Source organism: Hetaerina americana, unplaced genomic scaffold, assembly GCF_022747635.1.
Source record: "Hetaerina americana unplaced genomic scaffold, ioHetAmer1.1.p SCAF_40, whole genome shotgun sequence".
Classification (NCBI taxonomy): domain Eukaryota; kingdom Metazoa; phylum Arthropoda; class Insecta; order Odonata; family Calopterygidae; genus Hetaerina; species Hetaerina americana.
Genome location: NW_027286986.1, coordinates 4,340,086 through 4,359,273, shown reverse-complemented (window position 1 = coordinate 4,359,273; position 19,188 = coordinate 4,340,086). Strand labels below are relative to the sequence as shown.

Sequence of the window (19,188 nt, the reverse complement as noted above, 5' to 3'; positions counted from 1 at the left end):
CTTATAATGGACTCAAGCTACCAAACGGTACAGTGGCAATTTCCATTTTTCTTAAAAAAACACAACCCAACATCCAGCCTTATAGTAGGTTGACAGTGGGTTTCTGAAGGCTGAGGTGAAGATGGTGAAATGTAGAAGTCAGCCAAAGAGGCAGTGATGGCCACAGTTTTTTGGGATAAATGCTGAATCATCTACAGCGATTATTTGCGAAAAGGACAAATAATAATTAGAGAGTATTTTGTGTTGTTATTGCACCCGTTTAGTGAAGAAATAAAGAAAAAATGCTCTCATTTGGTAAAGAAAAACATTCTCTTCAATCAAGATGATGCATGGATGTACACCTGCAGTTTTGACTTTTATATTTCCAGACTTGAAAAACTGGCTCGCTGGAAAGTGACGTCAAACAAGGGGGTCATCATGGACAAATTATATTTGACAGTTTTGAGGGCCTTCTGACATCCTTCTGTTTGGACAGCATTAAAAAGTCAGAGGAATTCTGGGGAAGATATATCAAGCTGCAAGGAGATTGTTGGTTGAAATAAAAAAATCAACCCGAAATAATTACTTTTTCTATTTTTCCCGAAGGACCTCTGGATTTATTTGGCTTTTAGGAGAACGCAGTTCAAAATATTTATTATAAGGTAATCCATCAGTTGAGGTAGGCTTTGGATGGACAGAAATACCAAATAAATATTTTGTCTCTCCTAACAAAACACAAACCTACATCCTACTCTACAAGTAGTCCCTCTTCATCTCTGTGTACTTCCTTCCTCCATTCATCCCGTCCAACATCTCTGTCCCCTATTCCTGCCCCTTCCTTGCTTGCCTAACATTCTCCCCTCTATCTCAGTCTTCTACATCCCATTGCTGATCAATATGCCCCTCATCCATTTTTCCTGCCTCCATAGGAGTTCTCCCAAAAATCCCCTCTCCTCGCTCACCATACTTAGCACTTCCTAATTACATTTATTCTAAGGGAATTGACTGTTACAGTCTGTCCGTTTTTTCTTCCTCTGAGGATGAGTAAGTTGACAATGTGTGCTCATTGGTTCGTAGGTGGGGGCTGACGGCAGTGTTCCGGCTCTCCCTGGTGTAATGCCCTCGGAGAAGAAGGTGGCTGTGGAGGGTGGAGAGAGGGGGGTTGATGGTGAGAGGGGAGGGGCAGTGGGGGCGGTGGAGGGCAGTGAGGGCAGCAGCCCCAGCCGGGAAGTCCAGCAGATCTTCTCACTCTCAGATTCTCCCCACGGTGAGCACTCTTTGAGTAATTCTGGCACCCTAGTGGTTGAATCTTCAGGAGTGGCTCGTTTAACTTCATTTCAAAGTAATCTACCGTATGCATGAAAAAGCTGAGCAGGCATCAGCAGTAAACAAATCATTTGCAAAGCAAGGAATTTTCGGTCAGTGTCTTGGTTCGGTTTGCTACCTAAGATGGAATTGGGTAGGTCCACCAGAATTGCTTTTCACTAAAGTATATCTATGGTCTTTGCCTTCTTTCGAGCCGGTTCTCCCTTTTGAATCCGTTGTTTTGATTGTTCTTTTGTCTCGGTGTGAAGTAATGGACACATGTTTCATCCATGGTTATGAAACGGCGCAAAAATTCTGCTTTGTTGCTGTGAAATTTTGCGTACCGTGAAGATGTTTCGATTGACTGTTTAACTCAATTTAAACATCTTCACGACTGGTTTTGCTCGAGGTTGAGCAAATACTCCAGCCATCTTGCACACTGCTTTCTCATGTCCAAATTTTCAGCTAATATGCAACGTACCGCCCTTTTTGAAATGTCTGCTGGCTTGCTAGATCACTTTGAGTTGACGATTACTCAGCATCGCTTTGTGGATTTCCTTCACCGTTTCTGGAGTCGTCACCTCTTTTGGTTGACCAATGCGATGCTCGTCTTGGCAGCTCACACTGCCTCCTTTAAACTCTGCTACCCAATATTTTACTGTTGCAAACGAAGGAGCAGACTCACTCAGAGTAGAATCCAGTTCAGCATTCACGTTGGTTGGGCTGAGGCCTTTCAAATAAAAGTATTGTATCACATAACGATGGCCAACTTTCTCCATTTTCACAAATTTACTGGAAACGTTCATTATTGATGACTGCCAAACAAATACTAAACAGCATAGCATCTTCAAACTTGAAAGATATGCTTTATAGAGTCCATACTTTCTAGAACAGTTATATTTTTCAAACGACCGCCATCTCTAGGTCAGGCCGGGTACTTATGGGACCACCCTCGTAGAACAGCAATGCTTCCAGGACCAGAATGAAACATATTGAGTCAGAGCAATCATAAACAGTTTGTGTGTGAGAAGAAAAGAGGATGTTCGAAACAAATGAAATGTTCTGAAAAGGCATTTTTGTTTTCATTTTTCCTCTTGGGCGACCATTTTACTCAATAAAAGCCCTCAGTGAGCATCCCTGGCCGTGAGCTATTATCGCTCTCCAGATGGAGTGAGTAGTGACAGTGGCGGACGATGCTTTTTCTCTTTTTTTTATTGTGATTCATTGATTGGAGGGCTCCAAAAGTAGCGCCCTTCCTTTGATGTTTGGGTCCAGGCACGTTATTTGTTGTCTCTCCTTCCTCCGGACAGGGGTGGAGCGAGAGTTCTTCGACGATAAGGAGGCGGAGGAGGAGGAGGAGGAGGGTGTGATCGTGCTGGGGCAGGAGGAGGAGGAAGAGGAGGCGGCTGTGGGAGTGGTGTGAGTGACTCCGTTAAATATTTAAGTATCAGAATACCTAGAAAGTACATGTGACCAATTAATTGAAGTTCCCTGGAACCCTGGAGTCTTCCAAGGGAAAACTTTAGGATGTTATCTTTTGTCTTTCAGGACAAACAATTTTTTTCTTATTTTTATGGTTTTCCCCCATGTCCCTTCCAGACTTCTTCAAGTTATTTTATAATGGACATAAATTCATAATATATTACATTTCAATGCCGTAGGATAATTACTTCTTTAGAAGAATATGGAAATGCAGAGTAATACCAAATGTACTAATACTAAGAGCTCCTGAGGGTTTCAGGTATTTAACTGTGGAGTTTATTTTATTCTGAAAACTTGGAAATGTTTGTGATTATTTTTTAGCTTGATTGTTAAGCAATCTGTTATTTATTCTGAGAATTAATTTTAGGGTTTAGTCCCATCATTGATAAATTGCAAATATTTAAGTTTTCCTTTGTTAATTTTGTTTTGATATCCATGTGAAAATTGTTAATTTATGATAACCTTTTTTTATGTGTACCCCTTTAAATGGAATTGCCAATATTTCTCCTCTCCTCTTTATTTTATTGAAAGAGATTTCACTCTATTAGTTAATTCATGTGACTCTGCAGGATACCTGACACTTTTGATGAATGTGTGTCATTAGTGTAAGGGTGTACCAAGAAACTATCACTAGTAATTACGAGCATTGTGCTATGTTATCATTTTGGAGGGTATCCATAGCAACTGTACTTCCGTATCGAAATAATATTTATATAAATTTCTAGCAGCCAATCTTGGTGGATACACTAGTTTGGTATTTTGAAAAGCGGCTCATCATTGGCTAGAATTAATCAGGATTTTCTAGCTTATCTTGGAATGATTGAAGTGCATAATCCTTAAGTGCAAAGAATTGGAACATTTGAATCACTATCTTCTTCAACTTGTAAATAATTGTTTAAAAATTCCTTATGATTATGACAGGACTGGAGATGTTGTGTCAATCTGCGGTCATATCTCAAATGAACCTACAATTTACCAAAAGCCACTGTAGGTGTCATCCTTAGGCCTTGCTATTACCAAATAATTTTACAAGTTTTTACAAAGTACAACGATCTTGCACTGATCGATGACAGGACTCAATCCTAAAATTAATTCTCAGATATATAAACGATCGCTTAACATTTAGGCTAGCAAATTATCACTAATGAATGCGAGTTTTCAAAATAAACCCCCTTGGGCAGTTTGGACACCAGACTCCTCTAGACCATTAATCTGTTTAATTCTGGGTCAAGGCGAATGATTTTTACACTCTGTAATTGCTGCATTGTAATTAATCTATTAGTTAAACTGTGCTCTGCCACTGCACGACATTTGTTGTCGGTTTACCGCAGGTATTTTTTGTGGCGTGCCTCCCCCTTCAATTATTCATTTTCTAAGCCTGAAGTAGCAAAATTGTCTGCAGTCTTGGTGTTCTGCAAGAAATGGTAAGAAAAAGCCCTGCAGTTCTACAATGCACATTTTATCACCACACAACCATGGTTATGCTGTTTCCACAGTGCATTGTCTCACCTGATGGTGCGGTGTGGTCATGGTCTTGTGCTAATAACTTGTGAATTGTGGGACTGCAGGATTTATTTTACCATTCCTGGCAATGTGGACAAATGCTCCAACGTTAAGCACGAGAGAGTGTCCTACTTGAAGTTGTTTTACCAATGGCGGTGGATTCTGTGGGACATAGAATAAGAGTAGCTGTAAATTCTGAAACAAACATTTGTGTTAAAATCAGGCACATCGATAAACTTTAATTCTTGGTCTATTCTAATATTATTATTGATTTCCCTGGAAATAATAATTTAAATTTTTTTTAAATTAAGGTACAAACGTGGTCTTAGAAATTGTTCTGAGAATACAAGAATTACACAAATAATGCCGGAGAGATGCTGTACTCTGGAGCCCATTCATTGAAAACACTCGCTTCTCCGTTGGCATTCAATTTCCTTGCAGGTGATTGGTGTTCTCAGCGGACTTATGCTTCACGGGTGCTAACTGAATGGGAACCCTTGTTTTCATTTCTCAGGAGGGAGAAAATGGAGGCAGTAGTGTTGGTCAGTCAGTCGGAGAGAGACATGAGGAGTGGTCAAGTGACAGGGGCAGTGGCTAGTGGTAGCATTGCAGAAAGTCCCAGTGTGCCGGTTCCCATGTTGGAGGGCCTGCCTATGGGGAAGGCAAGTGGTGACCACGTGATGACGGCGGAGAAGATTGGTGGGGAGGCAAGGTTGGCACTCATTTCCTCTTTGACTCCCTTACCCTGGGGCATTACTCTTTTTCTGGTTGCTATGACAGCACATTGTTCTCCTGAGTGAAACACCACCCTCACTCAACGACACCTCTCTTGGGAAATTTTGCTGAGTGCAAGGTGGGATTCTCATACCCAAAAGTGGTGTCCAAAAATGTCTCATTACTTCAAAGTTCAAGGAGCCATATATTTAATTACATTCATTGCTTCAAAATCCATGGGGCCATATAAATTAATTAATAGCAGTCAATTGTGTTGCCATCTTGAACTTGGTCAGTAAAATTATGATAGTTTTATCTGTACCTCGAGATAAAGTGTGTTGACCATAAAAGTTTGTAGGTGAGTTTTTTAGGCTTAACTCAATTGAAGGTATTTTCAGGAATAAACACTTTGTGACAAAATAGGAAAATGAGTGATCATGAATTTATATTTGATGTAAATTGCTGTTACCGGACCATTGCCATTAAGAATTTTGAATTTTCAATTCATTTCACGTAACTTCTTTTGACACTGGCCAAGGCTGACTCATTTTCAGTCAAGTTTTCTCACAGAGAAGAGAAAATATTTTTGTTAAAATAAAGAATTTGTGGCATTGATTACATTAGCTTTTTTCAGGTTTTTATAGAACTGACTAAGGACTAATATTTATTGTAAAATTCATTTAATTTATTGTTCATTAATAGGTAATTACTTATTTACCAGCATCAAGTGCATTTTGAGTCCTAATTGAGGATAATAATTGCTTAGCTTGTCATTGAGTACTTTCCATTTATTTCTGATATCATTCATTGCATTTATTTTTTCTCCTTTGTTTGTGCTGAGACTGATAGTGCAACATGTAATCTATGAATGTGGTTTGAACGTGCTTTGTCTTGAATGTTTGCGTAACTGCACTCACCCAATGTCATTGCTCAAGTCTATTACTTTTAGCAGGACTCTTGTATGCTCTGCACTTCTAAATTCAGTTTTATATATGATCTCTGATGATTTTTAATGTTTGTTTTTGCTGTAATGTGCATCCAAGTGTAATTAGCTTGAACAAAAAATAGACTTCTTGTTATTCAAGGGAAAACACTATTAGAGGTCCTGTGAGCATGTTTTGACTGTTATTATGATTTACTTGTGTATTAGTGGGCGTGTGATTGAGTGTTCAAGGTAGGAGAGGGAATGTGTATGTTATTAATCTCACAGTGAGTCAAATGAAATGTTCTGGTACACTTTGGAATTAGCAATATAAAAATGATTAGATCTGGAGTGGAATTAGGAAAGTGAGAAATATTACTATGTAGGTTCTCTTTCCATTTAAATCAATTAATCAGTTGAAATTTCAAATAATAGCCTATATAAACTCTGGGCAACATTTTTTATACTTTTTGTATTATATCTGCAAAGTAAATTATTTGTGAAATCAGGGATTTATGGAATTTGTTGACTGGTGTAATATCAATTTAAGTCATTATTTTGAATATCATTTACGTGAAAATTAAAATTATATTATTCCTCTATTGATAAATCTCTATAAATCATACAAATTTATAGAAGGTTACTAAAAATGTTTGTTTTTTACATACATTACAAAACAAAATGTTTTACTTTATGTTCACTTAAAGAAATCAATAATTATGGGAAACTGTTTCAATAACAAATTATACTGACACAGTGAAACAAAACTTTTATTTGCATCTGCACAGGAAACCAAAATGGAAATGGAAACACAATGCTTGGCATTGAACCAAAATCCTTGCTATGTCTTGACATATTTCAGTGTCCGTCAGGATGACAATGGAGCTGTTGTGGGCATGGAGGGAAGGATTGGTGCCGGTCTCACATCCCTTGCCCTTGAGGTGGGCTCCCTGGCACGGGCAGTGAGGGCCCAAGGGGAGAGTTTGCAGGTGAGCATTCCATTGGACACGGTCTCCTCTTTGGCGGGTGGGCTCTTGATTCAGACCTGGCCCGTCTGTAACCTCCTCTGGCTGGCAGGGATTGTGGATTTTTGTGCCCCCATCATCTCCAGAAATGATAAAGCTTTATCCTCTTCAAATTTGATTTAAACTTACCCATAATATGAGGATAAAGTGAAAAGTTCTTGGCCTGACAATGGAAGTCTTGGATTTTCCATTAAACAATTACCCTATTTTCCCATCGATAACACGTGCCTTATGTATAATGCGCACACAGAACTTGGTAGTTATCATGAATTTGTATAGATACCGCGTGCCCAGAGCTTCATAGTTATCTTGAACATTTGTAGATGTGGCACATCTGTATGTGTTTTTGCACGTAAAAATTATGTATATTGTGTGTAAAAATACTTCTATATCCATACACTAATCCATGGTAACAACCAATGAATGCATGAAATCACAATTGCCTGTGGCAATATCTACCTGCAAAAGATTACAGCCAGGCGATTGAAATTTATTCCAAACAACGTAAGGATCAAACAATGAACAATATTTCTAAGCCAACACAATACGCCTCCTTATTGCTTTTTTGCCGATTCGCAAGTCGAAACGAGACATAGGTTTGTGCCCTTACGTTTGCTATATGAAGTAACTTTCAGCAAATCAAATATGAAAAAATAAGAGAATGAATGAAATAGAATTTTCTTGTTTTGTTTGCGTTGTTAGTTTCGGAGCACAGATGTTCTAGACACCCTCCTAGTTCTTTTAAAGTGCCACCTACATGGTGATTGTTTCAAACCTGAATTGAGTTAAGCTTTTGTGATTTAGAATTTTCACAAGAAAATTATCCAAAAGGAAGAAAATGGTATACAGCGATATTTAAGCTAGAAGTCATCAATTTCTTGAAAGAAAAAGGAAATCAGGAGGCTGCCAGGAATTATCCATTAATAAATCTTTTAAATCAAAGTTTCATGCTAGCTTGGAAAAGTGGATGATGTCTTGTAGGAAAGACTACACAGCATCGGGAAGGATTAAAAGAGTGTCTTATGAAGAAATAAGCCAGTGGATCCTGGAAAGTTGGCAGGGTGTCAGAGTGACTTGTGTAAAAAAATGAATTTGAAAAAGCTTTAGGCAATACTTCAATGCAAGTGCCAGAAGATGAGGAAGAGTTAACTTCAAAGAGTGAACTCAGTGATAAGAGATAATAAATGCACTTCATTGATTTAAGTGTGATTCAGTTGACAAATTTCTTGTATTCGAGTGATTTACCTATCATATATTATGTACGTACGTACATATATGCGTACAAGTACATAGGTACGTGTATATAATATTATGTACTGTACGTATACTTGAAGGACTATGCATTAGAATAAATAAGTATTACGTATTAGAATAAATGAAGTATAGAAATTATATGTTTCTTCTTTTTCTCATGGATTTATGAGATGAAATAACTGGAACAGTGGCAGATCTGTATATAATAGAATGCAATTAGAAAGGCATGCCTCCAGACTGATTTATTTTTGCCAGACTCTTCTTTAAATTATTGTGTGCTTAGGTATTTTTATGTTTGGATTTTTTCAATTTTCATTACATAACGCGCATCATCATTTCTTTGATCATCTGAACATTTTTGTATCTATAATGCGCGCGCTATCAATGGGAAAATACGGTATTTTATTTTTCTACATAATATCTCTTGACTTCAGCACACTTTGTCCAGCATTCCTCAAACATCAATATTCCTTCCCAGAAGGGAGAGTCTGGAAGGCTGTGAAAATATCCATCTATGGCCCTCTCAACCTCTTCGTTGGATGCGAAGCGCAGGGTGCTAAATCAGGAGAATAGGGGGGATGGCTGAGCAAATGGTACCCCGAATCCCATAGTTTTCCCATCGCCAATGCATCTTTGTGAGCAGGTGCTTTGTCCTGGTGAAAGATGATTTTTTCGTCCCCAAGCCAGGCCTCTTCTCGTGAATTTTGGCATCCAACTGGACAAGAAGGTTGGAGTAATATTAGCCCCTAATTGTTCTGACCTTTTCAAAATAATCAATTGACAGGATCCCTTTGGCATCCCAAAACAGACTGGCCATGACCTTTCCGGCAGATGCAATCAACTTTGCTTTCTTTGGTGCTGAACGCTTCCACCCACTGCTTCAAATGCCGTTTTGTTTCTGGTGTGTAGCGGTGGACCCATGCCTCATCCATGGTGGCAAATCACTGCACAAAATCGGTCGGTTTCCTCTTGAATCGGTCCAAACATTGCTCCGAAAATCGTTTGCGCATTTGCTTCGGACCAGCATTCAGCAAATGTGGCTCCCACCTTGCGCAGAGGTTTCCCATCCCTAATTATTTTTGCAAGATGTTTCGCACCCTTTTTTCCACTTTCCCCCCACGGCCTGAGCTATCTCACTCACCTTCACTCTCCTATCGTCCAACTCGATAACATGCACCTTTTTGATGGTTTCCGGTGGGGTTTGCAGTTTTTGGCCGTCCTTTGCCTGGGTCATCTTTAAGGGATGTGAATTTAAGTTTTTCTATTTTAACGGTAAACATAAAAGACGACTACTGCGACAATAATTGGCAGGGAATCAGACCCATGGCCTCTGAGATGGCTGGAGATGGTGCTACCCTCGTGCGACCTACCCTCCTAGGCTGGCATTCGTCACTGGATGGCAAGGGCTGTTGAAGAGTTTTATTTTCCATGAATGAGGAATATCACAGACCATCCCGCCTCACATCAGCTCCCTTTGTAACTCCTTCCTTGTCAATGTCAAATGTTTTCTCCTTTCCCCTATCCCAAGTGCTTTGCTTATTTCTCACAGGAGCCGCTCCATTTCCCGTGAGGAGGACATGCCGAAAACGTCCCCCCTGATCAATTCATTAAGGAGCTTTTATTTTCTCACCTTTTCCCCCATCTACAGAAATACACTAATCTCTTGATTATCCATTTTGCGGATCATCTGTGCTACTCTCTCTTCTTCCCAACCCCTCTAAATTTTAAATGCGAATAGTATGGTACAGTGAGGAAGGGGCAGGATGGAATGGAGGCAGGTTGAGAAGTGAGCGGATATGAAGAGCAGATTAATATAGTGTGGAATGTCAGGTTGTCTTGTTAGGGGAGGCTGATAAATATAATGGCGTGCTAAGTCTGGTGTCCTCGAGCGACCTACCTTCCTTCGGTAGACCATTGATGATTTCCTCTGTGAATGGGTGTGTGGATCGGTCTTGTGGTCCCCTTCCGGTTGGTCTAACACGTTGCTCACCATTGTAGAGGCTGAGGTCGGAGATGAGTGCAGAGTTGTCTGCCATGCGGAGTGAGTCGCGATGGGATGTGGAGGGGGCATCGGCACTGGGCTCAATGCTGGAAGCGTCGCTGAGGCCACACCTTGAGAGGAGCCTTGACCAATCGGTGAGCAGCGCTATGGAGCGGGTGGGACCCGTGGTGGAAGGCACCCTCGAGGAGCACTGCCGCGAGCTGAGGAGGGACCACGACAAGTTCTGCCTGGAGGGCCCGTCGAGCATCTGCTGGGACTCGGTGGTGCACTCTGCCATTTCCAATGGCCTCGAGCCGCTCAGGACAAAGCTCATGTCGGAGGCTGTGGTGCAGGCGGAGACGGCTGCCAGGGAAGGCGTTGCCCTTGCCCTCCAGCGGAACTCCAAGGTTGGTTCTTGCCTGCTCATTGTCATTGTTTGCTTTGCTCATTGATAGTTTGATCTTTATCCTGGATCGTGAGACAAACACTCGTTAAGTGAATTTCATATCCCTGTAGAAATTTTGGCTACTTATAAAAACAAAACTAAAATCTGCCAATGCACATGAGGGCTGCCAATGTTGCTGGGAGGCATTGGAGGGATTTCCAGCTGTGGACTATCTGTGACTGAAGTCGTTGTATTTGACAGTTGAGGGGCTCATTGACAGTGCATTGCTACGTTGTCGTGTCATGGCATGAAGAATGCTCAGTTCACTTGCGACAGTATTAAGGAGATGCATTTTCTGACGGTGTGCGGTTTTCTGGTGAGAGTCATCTTATCACCGAGTGTCCATTGGAAGATAGGTATGCAGCTACTCTCCAAACCGTAGTCCTCTCCCCTCCCAATCCCACTTCATTCCCACCATGCACCAATATTTTCCACTAGCCCCTCCTCATCGCCCATCTTCTCTTATCCTTCCCCTCCCACATTTACTTCAATTTCAGCGACATCTCCAATCAGTTTCCCTCTTCTTCTGGTAAGTGTCTCCCCTCTGATCACATCCACTCCGTCAGTTGCTACTCTCTCTTTCGACTCTATTTTCATGTTTCTTCTCGTGCCTCATGTTTCCATTGCCTCCAGTCTTCTTTCCTTTGCTCTTCTTAGATTGTCCATGCCTAACAACTAAATAAAAGTAGGCTCCATGTATGAGTATGATTGAATGACTTCCTTATGTCTATTTGCCTCTGGTAGTTGCTTCTTCTGATAAAAAGCCTTCATTTTATCCTGATTGTCCCTCTGGCTCCCCTCCATCACTGAATGCTGATCCTGCCGCTTGAATACCTCATCCCCTGCTCCATACTTCCTACTTGCTGTGTAAGTGTTTCTTCCTTCTCTGCCTTAATCACATCTCAGCATAATTACCCTTTTTACTTGAATTCCTATATTATTTCATACCTTTTTCTTTATCCCATCAATTGCCTTCTTAATATGAAAGGTAAATATTAGTGCTGTTAATTGGAAACCCTGCCTTACTCAATGAGGACCTGCTTCAAGTTTTTTGCAATTTTTATGCACAATTTCACACATTTTACCAAGCCATGAGATACAATATTTTACTCCAAAATATGTACTAAAGTGAGTACCTGTGTCTTATGAGCCAAGAGTATGCAGGTATAACTTTGACCTGATGTAAACCCTGGGAAAATACTTGCTATTAAGTATTTTCCCCCTCAGCAGCCATAGAAGATGGTTGCCTTTAGTACAAATTGTGATAGTATCACTGTTTTGAGCCAATATTAAGCAATAGAGTTTTAATGTTTCATTGATGAAATGTAGCATGTTTAGTTTCATCTCACATGTGGTGCTGCTGTGAAACTTGTATGCGTTGGAATAACAGGAATACAGCTCCCCTCTGCTAATACATTCATTCATTGTATCTATCCTGATGAACTATCCCTGAGTCTACAGGCGCTCAACTTAAAGTTGTATAAGTGTGGCTTAAAGACATAAAAAATGGTTGCTTATAGTAAAAATTTCTATAATATAAAATAATAACAGAAAATTTGCATTGCATAAAAAGTTATCATGGTTAAACGTGTAACTTCAAACGATCTTTAGAGAAAAGATCATCATATAGTATTTAATTTGAACCTGAAGTAATGAATTATGCTTCAGAGTACAGAAGAAAGGTGGCTGAAAAGCACTTTGGCCCACACATGACCAAGGAGATGAAATGATAGGCGAGGAGAAGATAGAGTAAGCAGAAGGTGGATTTAGTAAATGATTAGATATGGGCTAGAAATTTACGTTCATGTGCTCCTAAATGGCCAAAGCTCAAGGAAAATGTTAAGAACTGATAAATAGATCACCAGAAATGTGGGGTTATGGTGTCAACGAACATAATTGCAATTGAAGCTAGAAAATAAGCGATAGGTAAGTCTACTGCCAATTTTTCCACCACACCACTATGACAGAGAGTTTCCTGAAGAGACATAGTCTCCTTTAAAAAGTGTCGGAGAGACGCCAAATATGCATTTCTCCCAGGTGCTCAAATTTAGTGCAAATGCATCCGTTAACTCTCGGAGTGCCTGAATTCCCTCATTCCTAAAATCACCACCTGTGGTCATTTAAACTGTAGATTATTTTGTTAAGTTTTGTTATATTTTAATTATTTAAATGTTATGCGATACATTGTAATTGCTAGTAAGTGATTCAAATGTTTAAACTCTTTTATTAGTTGGTAAGGCAATGTGAATGCATTATTGTGTCACCAATTGCTCTGTACGTATGGGAAGAAAGGCAAATGCAATTATGCGTGGCGGATTGACTGGAATGCATTATTGCATGAGCACGCCATCCATCACTGGCACAACAACGAAGTGGGATTTAGTTGTGCATTTACTGGCTTCACCGATGACTAAACTTGAAGTGCAGACGAGACCCATTCAATTCTCAAGGAGGGGTGATTCAAGGAGCATTGTTAGCGTGGTTGTCATTTTTCAGACCTTGCCTATCAATAAAATAATGATCTGGACGTGGCAGAAATAGATGCACAGGAGATGAGACAGAGTTTGACGTTCAGAAATCTAGTGGGATTGAATCTTCACATGGAGCTCATTATTTGGAATCAGAATGAGGCTTGAAAAACAGAATGCCAAATGGCAAATTTTTGAAAGACATGCTCAAGTGCGGTTTTTTGAAAAAGTAGGGATTATGAGACTGTCAAAAAAGGGGAATCAGGATTGGTGCGGTGGCTATCGTACTGGCTTCCCACCCAGAGGGCCCGGGTTCAAATCCCGGTGGTGTTGAATATTTTTCAGAGGTATCTTGATCCCTACTTGAGGTGCTTCATGGAGGGCACTTTGAGTGAGTATGCCGTCCGTCGGATGGGACGTTAAACTGCGGACCCCTTGGCGCCTTTCATGAAGAGTAGGCTAATACTGACACCAGGTTTCTCTCCACCCTTCATCCTTTCCTGCCCATCCCCTATGGCACAAATGGCCTCGGCAGTCGGTCGCCTCCCCTAAATACTCGTACTACTACCGTCAAAAAACCCTGCCTATGTCGTGTGGGGTGGGGGTGCAAATGGCCACCCCCCCCCTCCCCACCAACCCAATCAATCCAAACTTCAAATGAATTGAGTGATGAGGATGAGTGTGAGCCCGGTAACATCATGACTTATGTTTGTGACCTCTATTTACTCAAAGTAATTTTAATAAATGTTCCATTTCAGAGATTCCAAATCAGGGCAGAGGTTTCACTTAAACTTGTCATTTGTCTATCATTAAATAATAGTGTTTCAGCTCTATTGCCAACTGGTACTGTGTGCAACTGCTGGGTTTTGTGGAACCAGTTGAGTCACCACTTGTTGTAACCATTCTGTTACCACTTGTCCAGTAGAAGTTCTATTGTACGAGGTGATATTCTTCATCTGTAATGTAATGTGGTTTTTCATGCAATTTTATGTTGCAGGTGTTGGTAGACAGCATTGCCGGCAACCTCCTTGTAGCACTGCGACCCGCCATGCTGGAAACCTTCAGGAATGCATTATCAGCTGCAGTGCTCCCTTCGTTTGAGAAATCTTGTTCTCACATGTTCCAACAAATCAATGATGCATTTTCCAATGGAACGAAAGAATGTGAGTGTAATGAATATGGAATGGAGTTTATAGCCTTAGCTTTGACTGGAATTAATGATGCAAATTGAAAAGTGACCATTTCATGTTGTCTATCCTAGCAAGTAAATTCAGGATTCAGTTACGGATTGCTTGTTATCTGAGATCTAAATGCTTGTGTGAAGAATCGGTATGTTTAACTTTGAAGTCATTATTCTGTGATGTTTGACGAAAATATGGGACAATTTGTTTGAAGTTCTCACATAGCAGTTGAAGTAAAAATCTCAACTTTAATTTCAAGAAAGGATAATGAATGGTAGCCACCACTCTACAAGAATGTAATAAGAAATGATTAAGATCTTTGTACACTTCTGTGTATTTTTCTTTTTTGGATAGCCAACCCCAACTTACCCAGACCTTACAAATTATGTTGTTCATTATTCACGGCATTGTTTTAAATTCAAATTTTCAAATGATCACTGGCAGACATTCAAACAGAGCATTCTGTAAAGTAGGTTTAAAATTTAATCACCACTGGTTTATTCAGACATTATAAAATCATGATATATATTGACCTAATCAAGTGTCATGTGGTGTAATGCAATCAAATTTCCATTTATGCTAATTACTCTTTTAATAGAATCTCAATGGAATGTGTCCATAATCCCTGAAAATATTGACTGCTCTTTCAATGCTTTTATTATAATTTATGATCTAATCTCCATGACTTTCAGGATGGAATTGCTTTGGATTTTTTGTCTTTGGTATGAGTTTATCTTTGGGGAAACTATTCATAGTGATACATTAAACTTTTATTTCTTAGTATGATATTTATTGCATGTCAGGTCATGTTATGTTATGTTAATGATTGTTCTCTGCTACTAATTACTAAATTGACACACCTCTACTTTTTACTCCGAAGATTTAATGATTATCAGTCAATATAGAATAATTAAATTGAAGATATTCAAATGAACTAACCAAATTTCCAGTTTTTATAAACTGCCTAATTTAATTAGACACAAAAATAATTATTTAAATTTAAATGCATCAACAATTGTCTTTCCTCACCTTTTGCCTGTTTCTATTGCCAATGAGTGTTTAACGACATCATGGCAGCTCTAGCATTTTAATACCCATGCCAGTGAATGGATAGTCAACAAGCAGTTCCTGTTGACAGAATATTTATAAGAAATACATGAATTAATTCCCAGGAAAACCTGATCAAATCATTTAAAACCATCAAATTAAAGCATTGTACCTCTTGAGGAGGGCAATAATATATTGCCTGGCATATCAAAATATTGGATTGATTACCTTGCGTTTCTCTCTGATGGCACATCTGAGTATAATATCAATCCCCATTCACAAAGTTAACTCTACTCTACCCTTATCATTTTGTATTCTTCGATACATTACATTACAATCAAGCACAGATAAGGTCGAATTGAAATATAGACAGTCATTTAAGTTGTTTCTATTTATAATTATGTAAAAAATTAAACCAAATAAAAAATAGAAGCCTAGAGAAATGCTCTCAATGATACATGAAGCTCATTCTAAAAATGGTGGAATCTCTTATCTCTTTGAGTCCAGTGACCGTAGTCTCGTGAGTGGTGTGAATGTTGGAAATGAATGAGTTGTTTGGATTGAGCGGAGATGCTCTTTAGTCTATAATCTCAAAGCAGAAGAAAAGAGCCACTTTCTGCTGGAGATGGCTCACCAGGCGAGTCCTTGTAATGTAGGTGTAATATGTGTATTGTAGATAACTTGTAATGGTAATTTCAGATAGCCGGATGCTGGAAGCCCACTTCGACAGGCGGTGGAATGCTGAGAAGAGCAAAGAGGCAGCTGCCATAGAGACGGTGCGGACGGAGGCTCGTCAGCTGGCGGATGCCATCCGAGAGGATGTCCCGGTGCAAATCCGTAAAATGTCCACCTCGTGAGTCACTGTGACGACAGAGCCTCTCTGCATGCCCTATTATATTATGCCTGAGAATTGATCTTTCTCTCTCAATTGTTCTGGAATTACCATAATTATGTAGTTTCTGTTAAAAAAAACTTCCTTGGATGTCGTCACTTTGGAATAATAAGGTTTTGTACAAATTTGAGTTTTAGCCAGTTCGGACCCTGACCCTCATATGCTGTCAAAACACCAGCGCTATTAATCAGAATGCATGAAATACAGTGGAACCTCATAATGGAGAGCCCTATCCATTCTGCAATCTCTCTTGCAAAGCAAACCACTCGTTTAGTGACACAACTTTTTGTTAATAAATTAACCTAAAATACGATAATGCTTTCCATGCCCAAAAAAGAAATACAAGGTACGTTCAAAAAGTAAGGTGACTATAAATTTAAATGAAAGAATATTTATTTATACTTCAATATTCAAGTTTTCTCCTTCAAAGTAATCCCCCCCATGTATAATACACTTGTGCCAACACTTTTTCCAATCCTCGAAGCAATTCTAATAAGCACTCTTTGGTGTAGCCTTGAGCTCTTCCAGCGATGCAGTCTTTATCTCCTCAATCGTTGCAAATGTCCGTCCTGTCATTGGTCTTTTCATTTTTGGGAACAGGGAAAAGTCGCAGGAGGCCAAATTCAGTGAATATGGTGGCTGAGGCATGATTGTGGCGTTGTTGTTTTTGGCCAAAAAATGCCTCACATGCAACAATGAGTGAGCATGTGCATTGCCGTGATGCAAAAACCATGAATTGTTTTTCCACAATTCCGCACTTTTTCTCGTATTGCTTCTCGCAAGCAGCACATAACTTCAAGGTAATACTCCTCATTGACCGTACAACCTTGTGGTAAGAACTCCTGATGCACTACAAGGTGTGACCAAAAAAAGACAGGGCTGATGTTATAAATTGTTTATTTCAACAGATACAGCTTAATCGAGCTTGTCGCCCTTGCCTTGGCTGACGACACACCTTTGCCAACGTTTCTTCCAGCTCTCGAACCCTGCCTGGTTAGCCACCTTAGGGATCCTCTTCAGGTCCGCCGTGCAATTAGCTTTAATGTCCGCAATAGAGTCGAATCGGCACCCTTTCAAGGTTGATTTCAACTTGAAGCTAAAAAAAGTCTGTTGGAGCCACGTCTGGAGAGTAGGGTGGCTGCGGGATCACGGAAGTTCCGGTTCTGGCAAAAAAACTCTGTCAAGATCAGTGGCGTGTGACTCAGCAAGTTATCATGGTGGAAACATTGATTCTCCACATGCCTGGCCTCTTTCGGCTCACGGTGACCCTCAGCCTCTTCGTAGCCTTTAAGTAGATATCTTTGTTGACGGTTTGACCTTGAGGGACGTATTCGTAATGGATCAGCCCTTGCCAATCAAAGAAACACACCAGCATGACCTTCACATTGGCCCGGGACATGGGAGCTTTCTTTGGTTGCAGAGAATGAGGACCTTTCCACTGAGATGACTGGGCATTTCTCTCAGCATCATAACTGTAAACTCAGGTTTCGTCTCCAGTTACGATGGTTTTAAGAAACTCTGGGTCGGCATTGATACAGGAGTTCCTGACAAATGTCCACACGTTTTTGTCTCTGTAGTCAGCACCCTCGAGACGAATTTTGATGCGATGCGTGTCATGCCCAAAATGTCTGTCAAAGTTGTCTGGCAGGATCCAAAACTAATGTTCACTTCCTCGGCTATATCCCTAACAGTTCAATGGTGATTTGCCTACGCCCAATCATTCACCAATCTGACTTGGTTGGGGTCTGTCGAAGTGGAAGGCCGTGTGCGAATCTTCATTTGTCGAGGTTCTGCCCGATTTAAAACGACTCTACCACTCAAAACACTGGCTACAACTCATAGCTTCATTAACAAAGGCTTACTGAATCATTCCAAATGTCTCCGTAGCACTTTTGCCAAGTTTGAAACAAAATTTCACGCACACACGCTGTTCCTCTAGCTCCTTCATTGCTGCCGTTGCACGCGGCGACGAACAGGTTAAGACACGTACCACTGCTGCTGCGTAACAACTCGACGTCAACAAACGAAATACCTCTCGTTTTAGTCGTCAGATGTGTCGCTAGATGGCGCACTGTCTCTCGTTTCAATCCGTTGAACGGTTTGCGCAGAATAAAATCAGTCCGGTCATTTTTTGATCACACCTTGTATGTCATGGTAATCGAAGAAAACACTGAGCAAAAGCTTGGCATTTGGTTGAACTTGGCGTGCTTTTTCGATCTTGGTTCTTCCATTGGGACGGTTGGGCTTTGGTTTCGACATGATAACCATGGACCCATGATTCGTCACTGGTTATGATCCCTTTGAGCAAATCAGGATCATCATTGACGTCATTCCGCAGAATGCTCCTGAGTGGTTCTCATGCGACAGTTCTTCTGCTCAAATTTAAGTAGTTTCGGAACGAACTTCGCTGACACACGTCTCATACCCAAAACATCCAACAACATATACGTGGCACGAACCAACAAATATTGAAACCAACTCCAGCAACTTCTCGGATTGTGATTCGTGGTTTATTCAAAACAATTTTCTTCATTGCCTCAACGTTTTCATCTGTTGTTGACGTGCTGGGGCATCCAGGGCAACGTTCGTCAGTGGCATCTTCTCGGCCATCTTGGAAGAGCTTGTACTATTTATTAACATTTATTGTACTCAGAGCAGACTTACCAGAAAACCACTGTCAACATTTCAAGTGTTTTGGACCACTTAATCCTATTTTTTACGCAAAATATTTTGCAAATTCTTTGATCCATTTTTTTATAGCAGAAAATCACCAAGCACACCAAATTACGTCTAACATATGTGCCCGTCAATAACAAATCAAAAATGCTATATTGTTGAAAACAAATATTTGGGAATAAAACAAAACAAAACCAATAAAACAAAACAAAAAATCAAAAATTGAATGTATGTTGCCCGCAAAATTTGAAACATTAACTTACCTTTTGAACACATCTCGTATTATGTACAAGGTTTATTCAAAGAAAATAATG

General features: G+C 40.1%; 1 protein-coding gene across 1 annotated transcript in view; it reads left to right on the top strand.

Moving 5' to 3' along the window:
* Ge-1 (Enhancer of mRNA-decapping protein 4 homolog Ge-1) overlaps positions 1-19,188 on the top strand; it is a 63,360-nt gene that overhangs the window by 36,054 nt on the left and 8,118 nt on the right. The window contains exons 12-18 of the mRNA XM_071590984.1: positions 1,057-1,246; positions 2,595-2,703; positions 4,784-4,981; positions 6,768-6,894; positions 10,183-10,572; positions 14,076-14,241; positions 16,006-16,159. Of these exons, the coding sequence (XP_071447085.1) occupies positions 1,057-1,246; positions 2,595-2,703; positions 4,784-4,981; positions 6,768-6,894; positions 10,183-10,572; positions 14,076-14,241; positions 16,006-16,159 (1,334 nt within the window). The remainder of the gene's footprint in view (positions 1-1,056; positions 1,247-2,594; positions 2,704-4,783; positions 4,982-6,767; positions 6,895-10,182; positions 10,573-14,075; positions 14,242-16,005; positions 16,160-19,188) is intronic.